General features: G+C 43.0%; 1 protein-coding gene across 11 annotated transcripts in view; it reads left to right on the plus strand.

Annotated features, from left to right (window-relative positions):
* The window catches only part of MAST4 (microtubule associated serine/threonine kinase family member 4), a 1,731,733-nt gene that overhangs the window by 1,314,285 nt on the left and 396,969 nt on the right, over nt 1–20,479 (plus strand). For all 11 annotated transcript variants that reach the window (XM_085631988.1, XM_085631996.1, XM_085632003.1 and 8 more), the window contains one exon: nt 5,496–5,584. In XM_085631988.1, the coding sequence (XP_085488114.1) occupies nt 5,496–5,584 (89 nt within the window). The remainder of the gene's footprint in view (nt 1–5,495; nt 5,585–20,479) is intronic.

The raw sequence follows: 20,479 nt of genomic DNA on the forward strand, positions 1-20,479 counted from the left end.
TGTGCACTGGGTGTACCAAGATGCAAAGGAGCAAACCTTTCTGGGATATAATGTAGTGTCCGGCCATGCCCTTTCCCCTGCCCAAACTGATTTTCATGACCTCCTCTACCATTTATTACACATTCCTAATGTTCCCTTTTGTAAAAATTGCATTCTGGCCTATTGATTACATTTTTTCGGACCTGAGCCGGAGAGTACAGCTCCAGCCGGACGGTACGGCCCAAGCCGGAGAGTACGACGGCCCGGGTGCGGAGAGTATGGCCAGGGTGCAGAGATTCCGGCCCGACTGCGGACGTAAAGATACGACTCGTAAATGACTCCTGTGAATACCAAAAGTTGTAAAGCTAGACTTTTGTCTCAGATTACCTTTGTGAATCAGCCCGTAGTTTTGCCTATTCTATGCTCTTCTACATGCATTGACAATGCAGTAACTAAGTCTTTCCATTACCTAATTCTCATCTTTCCACACAGCGAGCACAAATTGTGCACGTTTGTCATTTGTCTCTGAAAAGGGTGTCAAAATCGGTTTTACTCGTCAACTAGCGATTCAGCAGTTTATCTGTTTCATGAGCCAACATCACAGCCCTTTGAGATACTCCCAGGGAAGAAGCATTGGTTGCTGCATCACATACCAACTACTCTGGAGACACCATTGCTGCTGGAGCCATAAACTGAGAGTCTCCTAAAACACAAATCACAGCTTTATCTATGTCGGCACTACACTTAGTTCAAAAGTCACTGTTCCAGGCTCAGCTGGCCTTAGCATACAGGTACAATGACAATGGTTGTTCATTTTTTTTGTTTACATTTTAGTTGGACGCATATGCCAGAAAAAGAAAGCCATATAAGTGCAGCAGCCATATGCTTGCGTTACAAACGTTAAATTTGAAAAACATTCACTGATGAGGCTTCTGGTACATATGTGTTTAAAAAATGACGCCTTTCAGCTGTGCAATGAATTTGCCTTTACTTTTTATGATAGTAACAAGACGTTATCACCCAGTGAAGCACTGATATTGCAGGCAGCCACAATGTCACTTAAACACGTTGGAACAGCAATTTTGAAATTGAGACAATATATAAATAACAATTTAACTGAGCATCTGAGGGGTAAGAACAACACATAGGCATTTTAGGTCAAATAACATTTACAATAAATTCCACCTTAAATCTTCTGTCACTGAAGAGAAAGGAACTGTCTTTATGCAGCTGTGAACAATGTGCACAGGGCTTGTGCTGTCACTCAAAGTGAGAGGAGGCTGTGGGTGTAATACACTTTAAATATGGTTCTTTATGTTCACTTCTGCTATTTCTAAATGTTGTAAAAGATAGGTGTTGTCATTAACTAACTCGTGGTACTCAATTTACTGACTCCAAAGGATGTTAGGCTAATCCGACTTCCTGGAACTCAGTCATGAGTTGCAGCACACCACAAATACTTTATTAAGGTTGGTAACAAGAGTACGAGCCCTGTTCTGTACTTGCAATGCTACGATGGGATGAGAATTTACGTAACTGAGGTATACTTGCATGCTAAATAATATTTCCAGATTGTTGGTTATAACTGGCAGAACTGCCAGCCAACTCATGAGTTGATGATGGGCAACGGGTTCAAACACTGTCATGATTTTACTCATAAAAGACGTTCAAAAATAGAATCACAAATGGTGACTTTCCCCGGTGTCAACTTCCTTCTGTTTGCAACAAAGATATTTGTTGTAAAATAGTTTTGAACTCAGTTTAACTTTATTATGTGGCATTAAACTGAGGGTGCATATCCAGCAAGAAAGTCTAGCTATTCAAGTGTGCAACTAGGGTACAGATTCAGGGGGAGAAACTAAGCTATACAATATGTGATGTGTTCCAATCAATCAACTCTCATTTGTAGAGCACAGCTAATCACCCGTGAAGGTATCCAGGCTTTCTGGGATCAGTCAAAATGCCAGGTCTTGAGTCCTTTTCTGAATTTATGTTTAGAGGTGTAGGGGAGGTCATTCCAGGACTTTGCGGTGAGGTAGAAAAAGGCGCATCCTCCACTGTTGCTTCAGCTGATGCAGGGAGTGCGAGGGAGGCACAGAACAGGTGTCTGGTGGGTTTGTGGAAGTTTAGGCGGTGGATGATGTATGCTGGTCCTTAGTCATGGAGGGCCTTTTAGGCATGTGTCAACATCATGAATTGTTATCTTTTCTGGGTGGTGAGCCAGTGAAGGTCTTTGAGGTTGGGGGGGTGAAGTGGGTCTGTTTGGGGAGGTCGAAAATGAGTCTGGCAGCTGAGTGATGTATCGTTTGGAGGCTCTTCAGGAGTTGGGTGGTGAGTCCTGCGTAGGAGCGCATTGCCGTAGTCCAGCGGGCTGGTGACTAGGGCTTGAGTGACGGCTTTCCTGGTGTTGACAGGGAGCATCTGAAGATCTTTCAGAGCATGTGGAGGGTGTGGAAGCAAGCAGAGGAGACTGCGTTAAATGGCCGTTTTATCATGAGTTTGCTGTCCAGGATGATACCGAAGTTGTGGACCTGGTGTTTCGGTGTAGGTCTAAGTTTAGAGGGATGCCAGGTGTTGATCAACGGGGAGGTGGTGTTCCCAAAAATCAGCACTTTCACCTAGTCCATATTGAGCTTCAGGCAATTGGTCTTCATCCAGTCGGCGAGGCTCGTCATGCAGTTGTGGAAGTTGCTCCTTGTGGTGGATGGGTCTTCAGTGAGCGAGAGGATGAACTGGGTGTCGCCTATGTAGAATATGATTAAGTTGTGAGTTCCAATGATGAGCTTGAGCTTGAACTGTGCTGTCATCCGTCAATTCTGATGAGACATTATTTTCTGCCGAGGTACATGCATGGGGTTATATCATAGCACCGCATAGAAAATGCGAAACCACCTGCTGTTGAATGAAAGTTGTGCAAAGAATCAAAGCCAGCAATTTGTTACTTTTAAGAAGATACCAATGATCATTTATGTACTGAAAGTGGATCTCAGAACCCCCAGTCAAGCCACAGCAGCTTCCAGAGATCGCAATTTTAGTAAAAGCACACTTCTCACAGAAAAGCTGCACTCTGAAGTCCTTGCAGATGAATGCACATTGTCTTAATGTGAAAAGCCCTGACAGGTGAATACAATGAGAAAGTGAGCGCAATTCTTAGCTTTTACCTGCTTTATGTACATACTGGTAACAAAGGTAAGCAATTTTCCTAGCTTTGAAAAGCGTTCTATTGCAAACTGCAGTATTCAGGGCAAGACATACTTTGTCACGATGACCCACCAAAGCTCTTAAGGGGTCAGGGCTGAAGTGCCGAGCAGTGAGCAGCATGAAGGGGAAAATAAGACTATAGTCTCGCTCTCGTGGCAGCCATATTAACAGTACCCTGTCACGCTATCTACCGTCTGCTACGAAGGTCATCAAAACTTATTTTAATGATGGAAGCAGTGATTGCTTGGAATTATTTAGTGTTGTCTTGTTCCAAAACTCCCTGATATTGACCGATACTATTTCCAGTGTGGATGGTGACATTGTGCTAGGACAAACTGCTCTCACTCACTCAGATGGGACACAGTGGGCTGATCAATGTCCTCATATTGTAGGCTGTGGTGGGCAGAAATAAAATGTGAATCACACTGAAACAGAACAATCACTGAAGAGAATTGGCTTAAATACCCATTATGTTTGTATAAATATGTATATATTTTTTTTAACTAATTTTTATGAAAAAAGGGTCTTAGTTAATGTCAGACCTAAAAATAGCTAAGTGGAATATTTACTTCTGACTCAACAATAGGCTTTTGAAGGACCATTAAACTCCCATTCAAAGTCATTGAGTGTTGCCCACACCCCTTAAAAAAATGACAGTGCTTTCTGGATTGCCAGTTTTCAGAGGCAGGACTCCGTCTTTTTGTTCAAAGTGTCTGCAAATAGGGCAATGAAAATAGTCAGACAAAATTTCACCGCCTGACAGCAAAAGTCAATATTCTACCTCCATCGAGGAGCTCCTTCTCGCACTACAACCTCCTTGTAAGATGACCCAAGATCAACCGCGTGCCTTACATCTTCCAGACAAGGCTCCAACTGTGCCCAACAACCTCGAGTATCGTGCGGGATTCCTAAAAGAAATTAAGAAAGAAATACGTTTGTGAAAAGTCTTGAGACTACTGCAGCAGAGCTGGTATACAAGGAATCTAAATGTGGATCAAGTAGAGCTCCTAAGAAAATATCTACTTTATTGATGGAAGATGAAGAAAATCACTCAAGAGGAAACCAGCTTCAGGTGATAGTATTCCTACAATGGTCAAGACTGATGAGCCCTAGCAGTATGTGTAAATTCCGAGCTGCTCCATTGTCCAGAATTGTCTTAAATACGGTTGAATGGAACCAGAGTTGAATACAGTTTTATGGACCCAGAGTGACTTCACATTATCAAACTTAAAAAAGGATAGATGTAAACCAGCACATATAAACTGAGTTCATTACTTCAAAGTAAAAGAGGAAATTCTGAGCAACGTACAAGGAAACGCTTGTCTTGACTATTTCATGCTGAATGCCAACTTGATGTTTCAGGACATTGTGCCATCTACGTTAGCAAGATTTAACGAGATGAGAGATGTCACTGTAGATTTAAGGAAAACAATATCACGTTTATGAATGAAGCTACCATTTCAGGATCTTCCAAGTTCTTAAATGTGGTACTCACTCTAACTAACGGTCTGCTTAGCTGAACTTGCTGTAGAAGATGTAACTGATGGGCCTGGTTCTTCATTCATCCAATCTCACAAAAGAGGATTTTCTGAAACTGAAAGTGGCAATAACTTAAAGGAGCTGCTGGAAGCAATGTCAACCATGAGAGTGGAAGATGATGAGCAGTATTTAGATAAAACCAGAACTGGCAGCCAACCTATATTTGTGTTATCCTGAATCGTTCACTGTTTGTTTATGCACAGTCTGCCTGTGTTGGCGGCTTTCCGAGGGCCCTTCTGTGGCATTGAATTAAATGCATCGCTAGTTGTGTTGACACTGGAAAGCGATATAACCTGAGGTCCTTGTTACTCACTGTATCTGTAAGCATTCTGTTTACCCTGAGGAGAATACAGAACTCCACACTTTTTATACTCTCTATCCTGCATATTGTGTGGGAGGATAGTACAAGGGAAAGGGTTAGGGAGGGAGTTTGGCTGACGAAAGCAAGTCATTTTTTCAAACATTTTTGTGCGTGTTCTCAAGCTCACCCCCCAACTTTTGCAGCACCACCCAACGGAAGCCCTTGTACATGCAAGCATGGGAATGGCACTGCTAATGTTAGTAAATACACAATGTAAACAAGTTAATTGACTCTAATAGAAAGTGCAAACTTTTAACTTATGCAAATGTTGAAATCTTCTAATTGTTTGTTTCCTATTTCAGAGGTTAAAGTCAGTGAAAACAATGTACAATATAACAAACATGTATTGCAGTACATGCATTTAAGTAACAGATTATCGTTTTAAATGCTTTTTTATTCTTTGCTCTTTCTACAGTTGCCGAACGAGTAACCGTAAAAGTTTAATCGGAAACAGCCAGTCACCAGCACTCCCACGACCTCATTCACCACTCTCGGCTCACACAGGTACGACATCTGCCATTGTTATTTGTGTGATGTATGTGCATTAATGAAAATTGAAAACTTAGAAACCACATGGGAGAAAACCAAATCATGGAAAAATCAATTTTAAGAATTTAGTTTTTTAAGGAAATACAAAAAAAAAAAAATAGGAAACATTTTAAAGGGAAGATAATTGTAAAGGTAAATCCAAAATTCTTTAAACTTGGGTGGACTTTAGAAGTACTGTGGGGTTTTTGGGTTCAGGCATGGATAATGTTTAAGGTGATGAGGGATTTTTGGGGTCAGGAATAATTTGAGTTCAGGCATAGAAAGGGTTTTTTTAGGGTTCAGAGATGGGTCAAGTGTAGGAGTGGTGAGGGTGTTTAGGGTTCATGTATGAGCGGTGTTTAAGTGTGAGGTGGTTTTAGGTTTCAGGAATGGGTTACGTCTAAGGGTGTTGAGGGGTTTTAGGGTCCATGAATGGGCAGAGTTTAGGGCTGGTGATGGTTTTTAAGGTACAATTATGGGTAGCGACTGTGCTGGTGAAGAGTTTTTAGGGTTGAGGATGGGGTGGAATTTAAGTTGGTGAGGGGTTTTAAGGATTCAGGGATGAGTCGTTTAGGGTGACGAGTTCTTATTAGTCATGAGTAGCTGGTGATTAATGATGGTGAGTGTTTTTAAGGGTTATGGGATGGGTGGAGTTTGGGTGTGCTGAGGAGTTTTAAGGAGCATGGAATGGGTGAGGTTTCGGTGTAGAAAGGGGCTTTGATGGTTCAGCAATGGGTGGAGTTAGGGGAGGGTTAGTGAGTGAAATTGTATTTTAGAGATAGGTGGTTGTCAGGGGTCAGCGATGGATGGGTCAGCAAATTAAAAGCATCTGAATTAAGAGTTTGACACTGTGAAGATATGAAATAATGTCCACTGAAGTAAATGCTTGAAATAAATATCTCAGATAAAACTGTTTCTGAAAGTAAGACTTGCAATAATTGTATTTACACTTGAAAATAATCTTTTTAAAGGACAATTTTGACCAAAGAGACATTCTATGAATTAGTTTCTATGAAAAGGTAAATCCCATTTATTCTGAAAATTTCCTTTAAAAAGTTTACATGAAATGGTTTCTCGGTAATGGCATTCAATGAATTTTTTTTCTATGAAATGATATTCAACCTTATTTTTGTTATCTGAATGACCATCTCATTGTCTGCTTAGAAACACTTGATACATTTTCAAAACATAATACCCATAATGGTTTGAGTAGAGTAATTCCTCAATAAGGTTGGTTACTCAGTACTATCCATTTCTACCACATCGTTTCTATTTTTAAAACTTCATTTTCTTTTATATTTGAAATTGTTATATTATATTGTTCAATGCGGATGCTCCATTTTGTAAACATTTTTCTCTTTCAAAGTTGTGTGAATTCAAACCGACATTGGTAGTAAATTGAAAGATTTCCGTATGTTAGTTTGACATTTTTAGACGACTGTGAATGTGCTCATTAGGAGCACCCCACGTTTGATCTTTAATGCATTAGGCTAGGAGATTGCATTCTTTCCAGTATGAAACGTTGGTCTGTGCAGCTTTTATCACGTTGTTAAAAACATTTGCACAGTATTAAAGATCTACATTGGAACATCGTGGCACAAACTAACAATCTTTTTTTACCGGTCACCGTGCCTCAAATTGCTTTTCTTTTTATTCATCAGCAGGTTTGACACATTTTCTGCTGGGTTTCATCTTATGAGACAAACTACTTAAAATGAAAAATTCGATCTATTGCTTCTATAGGTATATTGTGCCTTTAACAGTCTGCTAGTTTTAATATTTATTTATAAAATGGATATGAAAAATCCTCATCCATATCGACTCCTAGATTCAAACTATTTCAACTTTACTCTGAGGTACCTAGTGCATTTTGACTAAAGAAAGCGGCACTTATGACCATCTTGGAGGTGACCGATAAAGCATCAAACTTGCTCAATATGTATTATTCCTGTGTTTGCAATATGTGACTGTTACCTCCGCTCCTCCTATACACTTAAATTATTATCGACCTCGACAAGTTGTTAGCATTTTTGTGATGGTAACCTTGCATCAAGTGACACATAAATGTACACACTCCTTTAAGAGGATGCTGTTTACCTACTATAAGAGTTTACTATGCAGAAATGCCCACAAGTTCACTCTAAAGCAGAATTCCCAAATGCAGATACACGTCCATTCTGGCAGTGCATCTGAGTTTGCTAAAGGGCCTAACCAAGGAAAAATTACACCAGCCTTGATTCAAGTAATCAGGGCAGGGAGTGTCTCCACCCAAAAGATATTTGTCACACCTAACTTAAGCTTAAAGGACCTTACAGTCACCAGTGCTTATTCATATAATATTGCTAATTGTTGACTGAAGCAAATTTGAATTACTACAAAAATTACATTTATTATTTGTTGTTTTTCACTGGCTGTTGGGTTGCTTCAAAATGGTATTTCCTGCAGAAGGAGCTAAATTATTGGTGTAAGAAATCCACCTCTTTTGCGTGATCACTCTAGACTTTTCACCTTTTGCTGGATCCTATAATTTTGCTGGCTATATAACTCTGTGCACTTTACCCCTGCCAACTAGTATCCCCGTGCCTGTCTTCCCCCTTTAATCATGGTGGAATTGGCAAACTCGTAATTGGTATATTTCTTTTGCCTTTACGTCCCTAGTAAATGGTACAAAATGTACCCAGGGCATGGAAGTTAAATGCCACTAGAGGACTGCAGCACCTATTGTGTCATACACTATAGTGGCAGTGCACACATGGCTTCAGCCTTACCACTGCACCCTCATTGTAACAGTCCAACTCATGCACTGAGACCTGTCAAAATGAACGCCTTTGACAGGTAAAACCCTCTCTTTTAAATATTCGCAAGTCATCCCTTGTTGCCCACAAGGTAGAGTACATAGTATTTAGAAGTGGGACATCTAGAAAATAAATATTACCATGTCCCTCCAGAGACAAGCACCTAAAATCTATTCTCACTGTGGCCGGCCTCCCTGTCCTACATAGAAAACTGGAGTACACATTAAAATACTAATGTTGTATCAAGGTAAAAGGAAGGGCTAGAAAAATAATTAAACACAACTTTTTTTTAATAGTTATTAAAAGTCCAAGTCAATGGTGAAGTAGTATGTTTAATACATATTATCTGCCTGAACTGTCAGAAGGCTAATTTGCATAACTCTCTGCCAGTTTCAGCCTGTGCTTATCATTAAATAGGTGTGAAAAGCCTCCCAGGAGCAAACAATAGGCAGATCTGAATGCACAGTGATGTCTCCTCTGAACTCTTCTGAATAAACAGGGTGGGGACTGTGGGCATCATTTTGACCTTCGTGTCACATTCTGCTTGATCTGTCTGTTGAGCCACTTGTGGCATACTTGAAAGGGAGAGAACGGGATGCTAAGACAATTCTTCTGTATCCACTGTCTGCTTGTTGGAGAACCCTTTGTGTCTCCTGCCAGACTTCTGTCGTTTGTTTTTGTTGGGGGCACAGTGGCTGCCACAAACTGAGTTTCAGTGTTATATGTGAGAGGGCACTAGGATTACCATAATACTCTCCGCCTGCATACCCACAGTCCTCACCCCAAGTTGAGTGTGGCCTAAGACTTTCACTATATTGAATGTGCCCTGACACATGACATGTTCGACCTGCCTGTAGTTGGCAAACAGGAAGCACTGAAAAACTGATTAGGGTTTGTCCTAAGGACTTTTACCCCATTAGTTAGGATGTGCCCAGGAGTCATCCCATGCCCGAGCCGGCTCCAGTAATAAATGTGGCAACTCCAAGCACCCCCTTCAGAACACTTTTTGAACTTGCAGAAGATCAGAAGAGAACTCGACCTGCTGTCTGTGATCTGAGAGGAGGCTGAAGGACTGGACCTGCTCCCTCTTGTACCCAGGACAAAGAAATGGATTCCTGGGGTTGGTTGGCTGACCTCCTTTGTGGCTACAGGGAGACAACGAGCTGCAATAGCCATTTTCCTGGGTGTACTGAGCAGATCAGTGGCAACTGGACCTGCACTGGACCCTGTTGTTGGCCTCTGCCTGACACCCTGTGAGTCTCCAAATGCTTACCCTGAGGTCCTGGCAGGGCTTTGGAAGTGTACTTTTGTGATGGATTGAGCTTCAAAGCCTCTGTCAGAAGGTAAATCTTAGACCAAGCCGAGCCGGATTTGTGTATCCGACCCGCATTTCATTGCAGTCAGCCTCTAATTGCGCCTAGGTTCTGTTCTACCACGGCCTTTCATGGTCCTTGATGCTTTGTGGTTGTTGGTGCTACTTCTAGTTAAAACTTTTAAAAAGCACATCTCCATCCAGATATTGAATTTTTGTAATTTAGTGTCATATTATTTTACATTTTGCTCTTTTTTTTCTAATTCGGTATGGGATTATTATTGTTTAGCATTTTGACTTTTTAACTGTTTTGGGACTGCACAAAACTTGATACATTGCTCTAAATTAAGCTGGTCTGCCATAGGTACTAGGGGGTGAGCATAGGTTAAAATAGTAACTTTGGGGATTCACCGTGATAGGGGTTGAACACTACTTGAGGCGGGTAGTTACCCCAGCCCTCAACTAATACTCACATTTCTTAAAATAGGTAAATAATTCACCAGAATTTCACAAATGTGCTCAATTAGGGGTACCCTATATTAAACGGTGTATTGGCTGGTACTAGACTCAACACAGTTGCCACTTAATGACACAATATTGTGTACTTAATCACTAAAATCAAATCTAATAAATATTACATACATCTATTTCTGATTTTGTCTAAAAGGGCTGTGGTAACATCATAAAAGCCATTGTATATTCTGTACCTCTTTAGTTTTCTGGAGGGGTCGTAATGTGGCTCACTTACGAGTGGAGCAGTACATCCTAGATATTTCGATTTTCATGCCAGCGGCCTATGCCAACTATGACACTTAATGATATGTGGTTGTTGTTTAAATCTAGGTTTGTGCGTTTTTTTCATTTACCCTGGACATTACTATTCAACCTATTTTAAAGATATTTAAAAATAGTGTTTTATTGTATCAGCAATTGTTTCTTTAAACAGGCATTTGAGCATTGCTCCCCCCCCCCCATCATGGCAATCTGCCACGCATAGCAGATAATTAAACTATTTATTTGTGTGTTCACATCATTTGCATTGCCATTTGTTCCTTTCCCTTGACATTTTATTTCTGCAAGGCCAAGCTGCTGAAAGGCAGTGTTATGCAGTGGCATGGCCCATCACTTTGTGACAGTCAGTCACTGTTATGATTTGAGGGTTGAAGTATGCATGTCTGTTAGGCTGGACCCTTGCTTACGGTCAGCTTGACATGCGTAGTTCGACCTTAAAATACGACACGCCCTACCATTCTCCGATGGAGCGGTGAGTTTGCCTGGTCAAGCCAATCCAAGAGCCTCTCTCATTCTCTTTATAGCAATAAACCGCATGAAAGCAGAGCCGCACCTGGACTGGCTGTATGTGCTCCGAGGTTGGATGCACCCCCTACATGCCTTAATAGCGTGCGTCTTCCACTTTACACATGTATGCAGCTGGCCCAAGGCTGTCCTGGCTTCTCGTGCTTTTAGATTACTCGTACCCCCCTATTTATGCAAGATGTTTATGCTTTCCTGTATTGTAAAGGAATAGGACATCCATTATCTCACAGTTTGCCCCTCTAGGATTTCTTGCAGTCCTTGGCTGGTGCCGTCCAAAGGGTTTGAAGTGGGGGCTTGAGGTGGGACGTTACATGTTTAGCTAATTACCAAGAGTTTATCCAATAAAAAAACAGCTGCCCTGATGTGGCACTGAGCAGTGCTCGATTATGGAAACTCTTAACTGCTTTCCAGTCATTAAGTATCCACATCTGTTTTAATGAACATTATATCTTGCCACATAATAGGCACACGTTTTTGGGCTCCATAGAAGCCACAAATCGTTCCATTTATATTTCTTCTGAGAGGTTGCTCACTATAACCTAGTAGAGCTTATTCTTGTCCTCTATTAATATTTTCTCGGGGAGAACCTTTGTGACCCCCCCACCTCCATCCCTCTTCCCCTGACCCCTTAAGAACCCTCCTTGGGCGAGTTGAGCTCGCTTGTTTCATTTACTTGCTTTGTCAAAGACATGAACAACATTGTATGGCTCGCCATTTTCAAAAAGTCACCAGCCACCACTGAATTGTATGCAGGTGTGGAACATACTCGCCAAGATGCATTTTGCAGAGCGTATTCTATTACTGTTCCTCATCGCCGCGAGTAAGTGAGATGTACATGTATGCTGCACCAGGCAGGAAAGTATCATTAAGCACTTTTATCAAGCCCTTCCCCTACAAGTCCTCTCATCAGCTCACATATTGCTTATGAGGGCCTAGGGAAGATAACATATTGAACCTCACCGTGAGAGAGTGGATGAAAAAGCTCAGACTGCTGGAACTTCAGTATACTTGCCAGTTTCTTCCACCAATTTCTATTACAAATTTTAGATTTAAATTTAGAAATTAACATAAGGCTGTCAATTCAGCCCAAACTAACCTCACTTCTTTCGATTGGAAACGAAGCTGGGAGCAATGGAATAAAACGGAAGGGAACGGAATGACGGCGAACAATTTTTCTTTTTAGCCAGCTTAACGGATCGAACAGCTAGAAATGGAAACATAGCATTTGCAGGACCTGTAATGCAGTTTGCTAGCCAATTGCTCTATCACATGGAGTTGATTGTGTCTGTTTTTTTTTCTGGTTGGTATTTTAATGCTCGTTAGCTTACATTTCTGAGAGGTTGTGGAAACGGTCACAAGAAGATGACATTGTTTGGGCCGTACATGTTGAACATGTGTGCTGCATACATGTGCCTATGCAGACAGCTTTGCAGAGCATGCTCTAGCCCATGGATATGCACAAACATTTTCCGAGGGGGTGCAAAGTATGGTCCGTGGTGAGCCCAAGGGCCACATTGATGCTATCAGGATCAGAGAGGGGCTTTGTGGGTGGTTAAATGTTGCAGGATACTTTATTAAATTATTTTCCTTTACCTCAGCTAGCTTGTAAATAAAAGCTTCCCCATTTATTTAACATCTTTCTGAAGGTTAGTGCTCTCTGAAGTAAACAGCAGCCCAGTGCTGCTTTAACCCTGGGGCCGCATGTGAAGGTCAGGAGGGCCGCAGGCGGCCCCAGGGCTTTACTTTGAGTATCACTGCTCTAGCACCTGACAGTAGAATTGTGCAGCTAAGAGGGAGTGTATAATTGTAGGCTTGCGAATGGCACATTGCCAATTGGACAGCCACGTGGTGTGGTTGTGAGGAGTGTCATTTTGTCAGTAGCTTGGTTTAGGACCATATGATTATGGTTACCATTTGTGGTCAAAGCATTTACCTGGCAAATACGTACCCCTTGTCAGCCTCCATAATGGGGCTAATCAAGACTAAAGTGGAGTTGGAAATAGCCCTTTGTAGGGTGCTTTACCTTGAATTTTTGCTTTTGTTCCTCCCGGGTTTCTGCTGATCGATGTGCTAGCCTTAGGACTTTGAGCGCTTTTGACACTGCCATTCAGTGTCAAAGCGCTGTGCTAGTCATATACATACCAGTGATAAGCGTATACATGATTTTCTGAATTGAGTTGGCTATAAGTCCCTTGTCTAGGGGTAAGACATATACCTAGGACATGTAACTCAAATGATCCTCCGTGGGCCTGCAGCACTGGTCGTGCCACTAACAGAGGTAGCTCTTCAAGCGTGCCACAGGTTTGCCATGACGGGGCCTGTGTGCGTAGGTTACTGTTACTCTGCTTGGCATTTAAAAAGTTACTTCCCAAGGTTCTGCACATCTCTCGCTATATCGGAGTAGTCCCTGGTGGTAGAGTGCAGTGTCTGGAAGAGGAAGCGCATGTGTGCGTGTGCGCTACATGCACTGGTAGTGAATAGCACAAGATGGTGTCTTCGATACGATAGGGCCTGCTTTTTGCATTGGATTGACATGGGGGATCTGTGGAAAGACTATTGAGCTGTATTGTAGCAGTATATTGCTCTCTACCGATGAGTTAATAATGGTGAATCCTCTCCAGGGGTGTGAGTGGATTCAACATTACTACAGTGGAAATATCACTTTGGGAAAGTGGACATTTATGTGCTCATGGCTCTGTGTGCCTGTCCACCTGTCTCCAATCCACACCTGGGTGCTGGGGGTACAGCTACAATAGTGCATTCCTGTTAAGACAGCCATAAACTAGGGGCTCATTGGAGACTGCAGACCTCTGACTGAGGGGGGCTTCCTGGAATGGTTAAGAGGATGTGGAATTGATATCTGTATTCCAAGGGGCTTGGTATTGGCCCCACTAAAGATAATGATGAAGCCTCCTGGAGTAGGATGGCAGACAGGACAACATGTGGAGAGGGACTGTGCATTTCAAAGGTGTCCTTTTGAGCTGATCTCATCTTCAAAGGCCATTGTGGGTATAACTCCTGGGACTCTGCCATCAGGAGTTAGCGACACTTTGAGGTTTGGAACCATAATATGCTGATTCAACACTGGGGAATTGACAAGAGGAACTGTTTGGGCAGCAGGAACTGCAACTGGATTATATGCAGACTTGTGGTGGCCTGGGGCTAGGCGTGCTCTAGGAAGGGGACTATCACTTGGTGGATTTAGCTTGGATGTTGCTGGCCTGCAGCTAATTGCCAACTGTCATGGCCCAGGTCCCCAAGCACTCTTCATGGGCTGGTTGGCTGGCCTCCTATCCTTGACATCCCAGGGACAGAATGGATCTCCCTGTTTCCACAAGATCATAAGGACCACGCGGGGTGCGGCAGAAACAGATGGAAGTGATTGTCAGTTGGGAAAAGGACTGTCCTGAGGTGTGCAGCAAACGCACTGTGCCGTGGAGTGTGCTCATAACAGTCAGCGGCCCAGCTGGGAGTGCCATAGTGTGAGAAGTGCAGAGGAAGTTTGCTGAGTCCGAGGGACCCGAGCTTAGAACCGGAAACCTGTGCTAGCTTGCAATCCATAGCATGTAGTGTCCGAGGGGTGTTGGGGGAAGCTTGCTAAGTCCACGGGACCCAAGCTGACAGCCTAAGCTGTCTACGACCTTCAGATCGGAAAGACAGCAGTGCCTGTCATCAGCCTCAGTCCGAGGTCGCCGGCTCCCTCTCTCTGGAACCACACCGCAAGGTACTCTGTTGTTGAGAGAGAATACTGTGCCTTGTGTACACCCACGGCTGGCTGCCAGGAGCAACTGCGGCTTGCACCTCCACCAGAGGAGAAAACATTCTTCAAATTAAAAGCACACCAGTTTCTGGTGTCAGTTTTTTTGCCTATGAGGGGGATAGTGATCCCTCACTCGTGAAGGTGCCCCTGGGTGCCTGATGATCAAATCTGGATGGACGCAGACATGTAACTGTTTCCTTCTGCTTTAGGTGTTCTCGTCAATCTAATCAGTATCGCCAACGGGAGCAACGTGTAGCGTTGGCTGGTGTAGTTTGAGTGGCTGGGTGATGAGGCGTAGTGATTTCTTGACCATTACAACTGTATGGGTATTCAATATTTGGAATGGCATTGTTTATGCTAATGTGTTAGCGGTAACGTACAATACCTCTGAACAGCTTGCATGTTATGTTTCTGTTGCTTTTGATGTGGGGGGGGGGGGATTGCTTGGATTGTGAACACCTCGGGGAAGTATGCACATGGGTTTATGTTGCTTACGAGGCTGAGGGGATAACGGGGCAAGTGAATACCTATGACTAGTACATATATGTTCATGCCTTTCTGCTGATAATGGAAGAGTTTGACAGTTGCATACAACTTTGAAGTATATATCCAATGTGTATGTTGTTTGAATTTCAATGTGTGTGTAATAAAAAGACCAGATTTGTATACATATAGTGTAGAGCCTTTTGTAGCGTACACACTGAATTGCGAGGGTGGGGGTTATGCCAATACTTTACACTTTGAACCTGAGGGTACACCTGACTGCTCTATGCCAAGCTACCAAAGGCTGAGCACAGGTTATTGGACAAGTGTATCGTACTCATGCTATCTAGGATGGTAGATGCGGCCTGGCTTCGATGCGTCCGAGCCCGCCAGAAACCGCTGGGACTAACAAGCATAATATGTGACAGCTTGATTCATGCAGCAGGTGTCTCCTAGTTGGTTCTAAAAAGACACATTTCTAGCACAACTTTCTCTGAAATAAGAGCAGATTGCAAGGAGCATATTTAGCAAGTTTCCCTGCCGAAGATCAGTTTCATGGATACTTCTGGTGAGGAGGTTTGTAGGTAGAGTAAAATCCAAAGACATTTGTAATACATTGCCAAGCAATGTAAAACGTCTTCAGCTAGAGGAAGCCTTTATAGCCCGTTTGTTTGACGAGACCTGATAAAGCCTAAATGCAGGACTGCTGCAGAGCCAACGGCTTCATATAAACCTCTGGTGCACTTGATGAGTTGCTCTCTGCTCTACTCCGTGTACATTTTCAGATTTTGAAAATGTTATTAACATGATGGTGCTGGAATACAATATTTGGGTTGGTAACCATATATTTGGTGCCCTATTCCACCTTCCACTGTGTTTCAGTCAGGACTTGGAGGTAGCAAGTCCAGCGTTATTTTACTAATCTCTCGCCAAGTCCAATCTGGTAAATTCATTACGCAGGGTGGTGGGACGTTTGTCACTTGCAGCAAATATGCATGCTATACTACTTGAAAAAGTTGGAAAATATTGTTTTCATAGCAATAATTTGCTGGGTGTTCTGTGTTAAAAAAAAAAAAAATTAAAAAAATGTAAAAAGCAGTGGTCTTATACATGTCAATCTCTCCTTCCAAACATCGAAGCGCACCTTCTTCAAACCAAAGCCCTCCCATGTAATTCAGGATGCAGGAATGCAAAGGAATAGGGGGTAGGTCCACCATGTTGCACTTGGAAGGCTTGCTAACGAGCTTCCTCATCAGATCCTACCTCACCCCTCGCATTGACTAAAAGTAACCTGCTCTGCAGGTCTTTAAGCAGGATGATCAAAGTGAGGGATGGGGGACCTCTAAAAGGGGTGTGCCCTATATAAATAAGGGTGAGGTTCAAATACTTAAACTAAAATTCTGTGATTCCCATAGTGTGCCACCCGACCAGCATTTTGGTTCCCATCTGCCCTTTTTGTTACAGAATCCCAAAATATAACACAACAATTGACATACACCTAGAACCAGTCAGGACTATTGGCTTTGCCAATGGTTGTTAGCTATTTAAGGTAAATGGGTAATAACAATGATTTTGTTGTAAATAATTAATATCGAAAATGTTTCAATACTGAAACTGTGAATTAAACATTGCTGAGGTCTATGGAAGGTGTAGTGATCTTCAGTGATTCAATCACCCTTGTTATGTTCACTTTAAGTTAGACATGTACATCCTTTTCCTCGCCTCGTCCATCTGCACATCTTACACCTCATTTTTTCCTCTTCAGCACTCTTTTTTCACTCTAAAAAAAATGCACTTCCTCCTATTCCTTTACTTTACTACACCAAAACACAACACATCCACTCCCATGTAAGCACTGCATCTTCTAGTATTTTTGCCTTGTCAATAATTTGACAACTACTTATCTCTGCACACGTTTGCCAAAATCGCAATTGCACCTTGAATAGGTGAGCGTTGTTCTGTGTGCTCTGCAGAGCGAGCAAGGATTAAATGACCATGACTTCTGATTTGAAACAGTTTTTTGACCCACTGACAGGCACTGGAAGAAACTCGCCCTGCCTTCAGCCTCATCTCCAGAGCTCTCAATCATGGCCCGCTATAAACACCTGACAGATAGTCAGTTCGAAGTATGCACTATGCAAGAGGAATATGGCATGTGAAAAAAAAATTCAGAAGCTCAATGTCTGGAAATAGCTAACACTCTTGGGGATGCAGGACTAAGTAGAACATGTGAACAGTGTGACATGGATTACTTTAACTTTTTTTAATGGCCTGACAATGACAGCGCAACTGTCACCAGACAGTTATGTGAGTATCAGTAGAGAGGGGCTTTGGCTCCACCCACATTTTCGGAACCAGGAGTGCATGTTTTGGTTGAGTAGAAATTGTGTGCTTCCACAAAAAAAGCGCTTGCCGTTCACACAGCTAGTCATTTGTTTATTTATCCAGCTGCCTGAGGGCACACATGAGACATTGTAATGCTGTTAAAGTGTCTTGGATAACTAGATAATTTATGGGGTTTTCTTTGGCACTAGCACAGATGTGAGGAGGGCAGTCACTAACCTACATGCATGTTTAGCTCTAGCCTCAAAGTGCAAGTGTCACTGACATTTCAACCTACACCAATATTAATCTACAATTCTTTTCGTCCACACAAATCTATATTCATTCCCGTGCTGTTTATTTGTAGCGCCCATTACTGTACATTCCTTTAAAGCCAGACCTATTGGCTATTAGAGGATGTGATGTAACAGCCAGAGTTGCTAACTTTAGAGCTGGGGATCCTAGTTTGAGTCACGGTGGCAACTCAATATCCTGTGATTCTGGGCAAATCACTTAATCTCCCTGTGCCTATGGACAGCGCATAGATTCCTCATGGGTGATTAGCCGCGCTCTACAAAATCTCAGGATTTTTACATTTATTGTCCAGAAATTGATCAGTATTTGTGCCAGCAATGTTAAGGACATGAATAGCGACCAATAGGGATTTAATGTCCATTTTTAATTACTACAGTGTCTAAGGGTGTTTACTCAGAATATTGGAACGAAAAATGTTGTGGAACGAAATATCATGTCAAGGATATTGAGGACAAAAATATCATGAAGGTAAGTTTCTATATGCAAGTATAGTTTTACTATATGTAACTCCACATATATGCACATATCTTCATGGTACGCAGATGTGGAGTTAAGAATAGGGACTCTATACTCACCTAGTTGCACTTACCTTCTCGATAGTTTGGTCCTCGACATTTTTGACATGATATTCTGTCCACGTGACATTTTTCGTTCTGTCGGCGATCCATGTCGGAGATCTGGAGGGATCTGGCCCACTTACAGCCACTGAGATCTGGAGGGATCTGGCCCACTTACAGCCCCTGAGATCTGGAGGGATCTGGCCCACTTACAGCCCCTGAGATCTGGAGGGATCTGGCCCACTTACAGCCCCGATGCTCCCAGTGGCTCCAGCCTCTCTACCGGTCTACTTCCACAGCTTCCCACCTCTCCTTCAGTCTATACATGGTTTCTCATGCTGATCTTTTCTGCTGCTGAGGCGCCCCACTGGCTGGGCGTGCACTACATAATACAATTATGATCATAATGATTGAATGCATATAACTGGTCCATTTGTGCTTTATTCGGGTGTACGGAAAGCCCCTGCTTCCATCCTGAATGCCCCTTTGCCTGTGCCCGAGTGCGCAGACCTCATTAAACGGTGTATTCAAACAGACGCAAAGCTCTCGGGCTGGGCCTGTTTACCAGCAGTTCGGAATATCAATTATCATTAATCCTCTCATTCCCGCAGCGCTAATGCACGCTCTGTGCATCAGAAAGCCATGTTTTGTTGGGAGACGGCTGCTAAAGGAGCATCCGTAATCCGCAGAGTGAGGCCGGCATATGCCTTCCCGAGGCATCCGCGCCGCCGCCTCCCGCAGGCCAAGACCCGGGACTTCGTCAAGCTCATTACAAAGCAATCAACCAATAGGATTCATCGGGATAGCGCCTCATGGACAATGAAGGCCTCCAGAATGATGCGCCCCGCGCATCGCCGTCAAGGGACTCTTATTTTGATAAGCTGATCACTCATTCACAAGCGTCCCTCCCCCTGGAGAAGGTGAAGTTAATTACCTGCCTAATGCCTGCCCATTGGCTACATTTATTCCAGCAGGTCGGCGCCATCCGCGGTAATCCCTGCTGGACCCCCAGCATCCCTGGAACACGAACGGGGAGCAGCCGGGTATGATTAATAAGAAAGGAGGCACATATGGGCTGGGGTAATTAATTTACTGCTTCTACTGTTTGCAGGAAAGTCTCTCAGGTATTGGCTTACAGATGGGCGGAGAAATGTGGAGAGCAATGCAGAAAGAAATGGTGTTTTCTCGCCCCTGGTCAGGTAGAGAGGCTGCTGCAGAGCCGAGTCTACCCCTTTTCCTGAAATGAACTAAAATTAGAATCTATGATAGTAACAGTAGAATAGACTATCCAGGTAGCGGTTGTTTCTTCATATGTTGTTTTTACCTCTCACAAATATTTGAAATATTAACATCACTCCCGCAGCCTTGGCGCACAATCTCAGCAAAATCCTTTTCGGATCAAGCCGACTGGCTTTGATATTGGTCTGAGCACCTTGAAGAGGGCCGTTGTGACCCCACTTTTTTTTTTAACAACTTTCTTTATTGTTTCAAGCATAGATTGGCTGAAAGACCTATAGAGAAATGACGCCTCAAGACAAACTGCCAGTATCTATCTCATCGAGAATGCTGACCCCTCTCTGCCTCTCCAGTTTTATGTTACAATCCGTTTTTATCAAAGTTAGGGAATTTCCACATACTCCTGTCTACACCCTCAGGCTTCATTGACAATAATCAAACAATGTAACAGCTTGTAGCTCCCACCCTCCCTCCCGTTGCCATCCCAATGGAACTAGTCTATGTCCAGTTGGACTGTACCGTAGATCATACAGTCTCCATGCCAAAAGAAGGCATTTCTTTGGACATTATAAACATACCCATCAGCTCCAGCCCCTCAACTATCCAAGCCCGCCCCATTGTCCAAACAGATAGTCTCAGAACCCTTAGGTATTTAGAGGAAGTAATTTCCTTAAACTCTGAAAAGCGCGTACTATAAGGCAGCGCGCCCTTAGGACGCGTGCCCCTGGGATCCCGGCCACGCCCCCGTGACTCCTGGCTGAAGCATTGGTCACT

The sequence above is a fragment of the Triturus cristatus genome, chromosome 2_1 (genome assembly GCF_964204655.1).
Source record: "Triturus cristatus chromosome 2_1, aTriCri1.1, whole genome shotgun sequence".
Classification (NCBI taxonomy): domain Eukaryota; kingdom Metazoa; phylum Chordata; class Amphibia; order Caudata; family Salamandridae; genus Triturus; species Triturus cristatus.